We start from the raw sequence: 7,512 nt of genomic DNA on the forward strand, positions 1-7,512 counted from the left end.
GGTGGGTGCCCCATTCATAATCTTTTAGTTTCTATTTTCTTATTTCGTGTTACCTTATCACTAGTTGTTTGCAACATAATTTAAATTCATGGAAAATAAATTTCAACCACTAATAAAAATATGAAAAAATAACAGTTTTATTGATAAATGATGGGGGTACAAAACTATTTCTCCCTTGATTCTTTTGTCTTGATTTTTTCTATAATTCGAGGGTCGTCAGTAGCATATTTCTCGAATATATGAAGATTTGGATATGAATTTCTCCTTAATTCGAGGGTCGTTAGTGGCGTATTTCTCGAATGTAGAAACATTTAAATTTGATCTCCATGAAAAGAGGATTTTCCTTCTTGATGTATTTGATTATCGAGAATAGAGGGTTTTGATCTTTATGAATATCCCATAAATTTATTGGGATTTTTCAGACCTTTGATCTCTTTGTGAATATATCGTGAATTTATGGATACTGGAAATGACTCTTTAAAGGAATATTTGCCCCTTTATATAGACATAATTCAGGGTTTAAGTTGAGTAACAACAAGCTAAATTTAGGGTAAAGTAGCTCCCAAGAACTCTAATTAAAATTGAACTCTTTTTGTAGAGTCTACAAAATTTCAATGTCTACATTCGTATTTTATATTTTATTATTTCTTACATCCTTTCTGTTATGTTATACATTTCTTTATTTATTATTCTTTTATCTTGAATCGGAGTCTATCAAAATCACTCTGCTTTTTTTCAAAATAGCAGTATATTTTACCCGCCCAACCTATTTGTGTGAATATATTGGGTTTGTCTGTTGTATTTACTCACCGCGACCATAATACTGTCGATAAGTGAAATCTCAAGGAAGAATATGCGCCAAAAGCTTACTCCTAAAAATTATATAGGTCGGTGGGGAAAAGGGATTGCGAAAAGCTCAAAGCCACTCTACACCCCACACCCGACACCAGTATCACTCTGAATTGGAGGCGGAGGGTTTTGGCGATAGAAATCTGAATGGATCAGATACTGAACAAAGTGGGATCTTACTGGATTGGTAAGAGAGCCAACAAGGAACTCAATTCTGTCGGCGACGACATTAACGTATGCCCCCTAACAATTTATTGTTTCTGATTTTGATATGATCTAATTTGGGAAAATTCTTATTTATGATTATGTTTGTGGAAACAATAAAATTACAGGTTCCATTGCATAATTTATCCAAGTTTGTCCTCAATTGTTTGAATTTTACTAAATTAACTCTTTCAAGCTTGGATACGATCTAGGGTTAAGTACTATTGCAAGTGCCTGCATTCTTAGTATTTCCTCTGTCCACTTTTCGTGTTTCACGAGAGTTAGTTTGACTAATCTTTAAAGCTAAATCAATTTAGATTTATTTGATTCTTGACCCAGCTTTATTTCTTTCGATCTCCATATTTTTACCCTTTATTACTTTAAATTTAAAATTTAGATGTTTGAAAATTATATGAAGAAAACTATAAGTTGCAATCTTTATAATAGTAATATGATAGAAAAAAATACATCTTAAAATATTGGTTAAATTCCGCACAGTTTGACCGACAAGTAAAAGTGAACAGGGGTTCAAGCTGAGGATAGTGTGTGTGACCACAAGTTGCATTTCTCAAAGTTACTGGTTATTAATCAACTTTAGTGTTCCCTTTAGTTTTGATTATTTGATCTTTTTCAGTGGTCTAATTTTGGGAATTCTTAATTACGTTTGTGGAAGCATTAAACTTTTACTGCTTTGATTGTGTAATTTACCTTAACTACTAGGGATTTTGCCTTCCATAAGTCTAAATTTTCTGAATAAGCTCTTTCTTGTTAGAACTGGATCTAGGATTTTAAGCCCCAAATGAGTTTGTTCAATGATTACTGTGGCATAACGCAGGATGTGTGATAGGTGCACATCCTGACAGGTGAACTAAATGTTGTACTTAAGTGTGCAAGGATTGAGGTGCAGGTCCATTATTCACTGAGTTCCAAAGTTGGGAACAATGGATATCTTGGCTATTTAAACAAGTGAAGAAGTCCAAATACCCTAAACATTTGTGATTTGTCTTCCACTATATCAATCAAATTAGATCAATTTTTCCACGGTAGAAAACCTTTTGTGCAAGGGGCATATTTGAGATGAAAGATTTGACACTTGAGGTGTATTTGGACCTTTCCAATTGTGCAGGCCCATGCTTCAAATTATTACAGAGGGTATATATAAACCAATTTGATAGTTTAGGGTAAATTTAGATCTTTTGTTGTGGCTCTATTGTGGCAAATGGTAAGCCAAAACAACATACCCAATGTCTGAGGAGAATAAGGATGTATGCAAACCTTATCCGCACCTTTGTAAGGTAGAGAGGTTGTTTCCAATAGACCCTCGGTTCAAAAGAAGTAAATCATAGAAGGATTGAAAAGAAAATAACTTCAGACACTACATGAATACTAACTGATGCTTCTAAATAAGGAGAAGATGAGCAGAGGAGACTAGCCCCCTCTTATCCTGAGCATCCTTTACAACTAAGTACATTTTTGTTGCCAAAGATAATGATGTGGGCTTTTATGGACCGATATGTTAATGGAGGGTAAGTGTAAGACAAATGGAATACTTCAAGTGTAAATTGAACTTCTTCACTTTAAGTAAAGGGGGATCCATTATTTTATGTTCGCGAGTCTGAAGTATTTGAAGTTGGTGCATACTTTGTACAATATATACACCTTATTGATTAACTAAATATCTGGTTCAAGATAAGTATATTGGGTCTCACAAGTTGCTAGTACTCCATTTAAAGGTGTCTCTTAGGGCGAGACCTATAATTTCATCCAAGAAACGGGCATTTCTAGTCTTCTAATTATGAAGGACAGAAAGTGGGCATTACCACTTTTGTCCTGCAAGGGTGGGGGTTTGGCGTTTACCAAATGAAAAGAAAAGGTTTTATATCATCCTATGGAATTTGTCTACGTATTCACTTTTTTTTTAGGGGTAGGACGGAAAGTGACGTAAAGATTCCATAAAGGGAAAAGTGATGTGGCAAAATGAGAATCTTGACTTGAAGGACTAATTTTAAAATTATTCTTTTTAACTGTGTGGCGTCAGTTAGTGAAGCCTCTGTCCCAATTTATGTGAAGCTGGTTGACTGGTCACGAAGTTTAAGAATGGAAGAAGGAATTTTGAAATTGTGGGCAATAGACATTTGTTTCTCTAGAAATCATCTCACTAAGGTTAAAATGAGAAGTGTGAAGTTACATTGTTTATAAATATAGAAAAGTTACCAAAAAGATGGTGTCACATAATTTGGGATGGAGAGAGTATAAAATAGTGCATGGGGAGATTCCATGTTGCTGATTCCTTTGCAGCTTGATTATCAGTGGGTGACACTATGTGATATTTTGATCCATGTCGTTGCTATTCAGAATGACCAAACCTTGGCATAAATATGACTTCTCTGACATGATGAAAGTTAATTCAATAAAGTAGAGGGTACTTCTGTTAGCATTTTTGAGGACTATTCCCGGAGTGGTAACTTTTGAAATTGGTTCTCGGTATATATTTTAGATGTACTGCATTTTTATCTATACCTTGGTATTTCATCATAGATGTATTGGGAGAATGGCTGTTTGACTAAATGGAATGAAGAGCCCTTCTTCATGAAATATGATTGGTAACCAGGAAATTCCATTTTGGATAAGACTTCCACATAAAAGAAGCTTAAGTGGAGGCATGGTACCACTAGGTTCTTTCAACTTTTTTGGATGACCAGTATCTTCTCTCTCATGCCGTCGTTCTTCAAGTTTATTCATATTCCCTAATTGTTCTTAGACAGGGGACTATTTCTAGATTTGCCATTGCTGGTCTAAGGCTCACGTGGACTTATTTGTGGTTGGCCTTCGATTTTGATGAATTGCATCTCTTGTTGCATTTATTAGGGCCCGCTATGACATGAGTTTTTTTCCGTTCAATACTTTCATTGAACATTGTTTTTGGTTATAGATTAGAATTATTTTTTGGTTAGTTTTTGAAGATGAATGTTTCAAATTTGAAAAAGTGATTTTTTTCCTGAGTCACAAAATTTTATTTTATTTTCAAGTTAAATGCATGTCCAAACACAACGTCAACTTACAATACAATTTTGTAATTTCAACTTCAGTGCTACTTTTTTTCCAAATATCACTTAGCTCATCTTCTCCTCCTTTTTATTTAACTTGAGCATACACTTTGACAGTTGGGCATGTCGATGAATGCTAGAGTGAAGCCATTAACTGTGAATGCAAGAAACAATTGAAAGACCTTTATCCTCAAGATCATCGTAAAAGCCAACAGAAACTTTTATATTCTGAAAAAAGGCCAATCGAAACTTCTATGTTCTAGTATGATTAAAAGTGTAATAATGTCATGACAGTTCTTCAGGAGAAGAAATGGTAACCAAAAGCACCTATGTGTCCTGCTACACTGAAGCTAGACCGTAATTAATGGAGAGATTCAATAGAATTTTCGATTGAGCAAAATCTTGAAGATGTCACTTTTCTAGCACATCAGTTGAAACCAATTTAGAACTATTATTCCTAAGGAAGAACAAGGAGAGCTTTGGAGTAACTGGTAAAAATCTGTCTTCATGTGACCAAGAGGTCATCGGGTTCAAGCCGTGGAAACATGCTCGGGCAGAAATGCAATACAAGACTGCGTACAATAGATCCTTGTGGTTGGTCCTTCCCCGGACGCCGCACAGTGTGAGTGATACAAGTGAAATGGGCACCTTAGCTTTCGATGACATTATTCAAAGTCACTACGTGAAGAATCAAGCTTTGGTCCCATGGAGGGCATGGGATCATACTTGTAGGGGTTATTTTGAGCATGCCATCAAACAAATCCGTGTGTGGAAGATTGCTTGGAGCCTTGAAGACTAGAGGACTCACGGGTTTGGACCACATTTGATGGTTCACGATTTTGGCCCCTTTTATTAAGGTCATTTTGGTCACTTAGCCTCAAGGTCATTTTGGTCTTTTAGCCTTGTCTAAATGACACTCCATTGCCACCCACCTCATTAAAGGCATTTGAGTCATTTTATTTTTATTTTGTAATATACACTATATATAGTCTATTTTAGGTCATTTCTCTTTAGTTAATGAATGATGAACATTTGAAAGACTTATTCTCTCTTTGGAGAGTGCAACACCTTAGTATAGTTTTTAGTTAGGGCTTGGAAAAGTCATCCTTAATATAGGGCTTGGAAAAACCAATATTGTTCTTTGCTTGGAAATGGTGGATCTTGAGGTGAGTGATTCCCTTGGCGGTCACCGTAAGAGTGTGGTGTTGTTGTTACATTAATTAGGGGTTTAGTGTTTGAATCACACTTTGTTCCTAAGTCTTGTAACAAATCTATATCTCACTATCTATCCTTTTATTCTTCTAATCTTGTTATTGTTTGTAGTGGATTGTTTTTGTGTCTTGTTGAATCTGGAAATTTGTGTTCTTGTTGTCATCTTGTTCTTCACGATTTGTGGCTGTTTTGGTTCATACTGATCTTTTCCCTTTCGATGATCAGTCACTGCAAAGCAGTATTGAAGGAGGAACAAAATGGCTAGTGAACAAGCTTAAAGGTTTGTTTCCTCTCTACATCTCACAATGTGTGCTCTTCCAATTTCCCTCCCATTCCCTCCCACCTCCCCCCTCCCCCTCCCATTCCCCACCCCCACCCTGGTATGCTCAAACCTTGTTGTCTGATCAAATGTTGCTCGGACTCTTTAAAAATATCGTTGGGTGTGTGTTGGATACTCCAAAAATAATGTATTTTTGGAGGATTTGACACAGGTAAGTCTGACCAACATAGGTCTGATCCACTGACACACCTGTTTTTCCCCAAGGCAGTTGGAGGGCAAGAACAGGAAAACAAACAGCTTTGTTGCTGCCAAGAATTTCTTAGAATAGTGTTTATGTTTATATTAAAATGATGAGTGAATTACAGCTTCAAAAAAAATGGGTGAGTGAATTAGTTGGTGAGAAACAAGGAGTGCCGGGGGAAACATTTTCTTGTAAGAGTCTCCGTGGTTATTCATGTTTTTTCTTTTTGGGCAGGGTGGGGGGATGGTCTGGCACAGTAAGGGCAGCCCAGTGTGCACTAAACTACCGCTATGCACCGTGTCCGGAGAAGGGCCTCACCACAAGGGTGTATTGTATGCAGCCTTACCTTGCATTTCTGCCAGAGGCTGTATCCAAGGCTTGAATCCGTGACTTCCTGGTCACATGGCAACAACTTTACCAATTACTTCAAGGCTCCTCTTCAGGTCTGGCACAGTAAGGGAACTTTTTATTTGTAGGAGAAAACATTGGCTGAATATGGTGTACAAAATCTTTCGGTAGTGATGTTTTTGGGGAGTGTTAGCTGTTGGCTAGAAGACATTACCCTTCCAATTAGTCTGGTTCCAAGTTCGTTCTCCTCTGAGAGGGAAGTCCCTAATTCATTTTTTTTGAGGATTTTCTAGCTGCATCAACAAATAACTAAAGTACTCCCTGTTGTTTGCTACAAGTCATAACCTTTATCTTCCCTGCTTATTCTTGGTCTTGTAGGAAAAATGCAAAAGCCATTGCCAGATCTTCTGAAGGAGTATGATGTTCCAGTAGGTATTTTTCCTCGGGATGCCACCAATTATGAGTTCAATGAAGAAACACGGAAGCTCACTGTCTATATACCCTCTGTATGTGAAGTCGGTTATAAGGATTCATCTATATTACGCTTCTCTACAGCTGTTACTGGATATCTGGAAAAAGGAAAGCTAGTTGATATTGAAGGAATGAAAACAAAGGTGATGGTGTGGGTAAAAGTTACTGCCATCTCATCTGAAAAATCCAAGGTTCATTTCACAGCTGGTTTGAAGAAAACCCGGAGCAGGGAGGCTTATGAGGTTCTGAGAGATGGAGTAGCTATTGAAAAATTCTAGTGAAATAAACTGGCTTTGAACGTCCGATGTACTATGAGACCAATCTGAGGGATCAAAAATACAACTATTGTATGTTAAAATTCTTTGGTTCTTCTTTGTATGTGCTGCTTCGTCCTCTGTGTTGGTTTTCCAAGACTTTTCAAAATTTGTTTGTTACATTTGTCATGTTAAGAGTAAGTAACAAACGAAATCTGTTGTATAATGGCAAAGTACTATTGTATTTGCCGAATAAGATGTACAAAGCCTTTATGAAAGAAAGTGGAGTTTGTCTGTCATTTGGTCAACTAAAGTATTTGATTCAAGATCATGTCAAGGCACAACATACACGTTTTAGTACACCACATGGTGAGACGTGTGATCGATTATCGTCCTCGCAAGCACAAGTTTACATTTAGAATCACAATTAAAATTATTTTTATTTACGTAATGGACATTCCTGAACATGCACATAATCTTTTTTAAAATTTGAGTTGAACAAACATTACTTTACTACTATTTTGAAACGCGAAGAAGCAGGCACCTCTTCGTCGACGTATCTGCTGCTTCCATAATTTCTGTATTACTCCTACATAATTATTATAT

At 36.5% G+C, this 7,512-nt stretch overlaps 1 protein-coding gene across 1 annotated transcript; it reads left to right on the forward strand.

Moving 5' to 3' along the window:
* Nucleotides 1-681: 681 nt before the first annotated feature.
* Nucleotides 682-7,205, forward strand: LOC107852445 (uncharacterized protein At5g01610). Its single transcript, XM_016697471.2, has 3 exons — nucleotides 682-1,083; nucleotides 5,538-5,592; nucleotides 6,560-7,205. The coding sequence occupies exons 1-3, from the start codon at nucleotides 997-999 to the stop codon at nucleotides 6,928-6,930; spliced, it is 513 nt and encodes a 170-aa protein (XP_016552957.1). The 5' UTR covers nucleotides 682-996; the 3' UTR covers nucleotides 6,931-7,205.
* The last annotated feature ends 307 nt before the right edge of the window (nucleotides 7,206-7,512 follow it).

This window comes from Capsicum annuum, chromosome 10 (genome assembly GCF_002878395.1).
Source record: "Capsicum annuum cultivar UCD-10X-F1 chromosome 10, UCD10Xv1.1, whole genome shotgun sequence".
NCBI classification, from domain to species: domain Eukaryota; kingdom Viridiplantae; phylum Streptophyta; class Magnoliopsida; order Solanales; family Solanaceae; genus Capsicum; species Capsicum annuum.

What these genes read in the sequence shown, in the direction of transcription:
- LOC107852445 (XM_016697471.2), top strand. Translation starts at nt 997, where the DNA reads ATGGATCAGATACTGAACAAAGTGGGATCTTACTGGATTGGTAAGAGA. An exon ending in CTGTCGGCGACGACATTAAC is followed by an intron (nt 1,084 to 5,537) that starts GTATGCCCCCTA and finishes TTCGATGATCAG; the next exon opens with TCACTGCAAAGCAGTATTGA. An exon ending in GCTAGTGAACAAGCTTAAAG is followed by an intron (nt 5,593 to 6,559) that starts GTTTGTTTCCTC and finishes TTGGTCTTGTAG; the next exon opens with GAAAAATGCAAAAGCCATTG.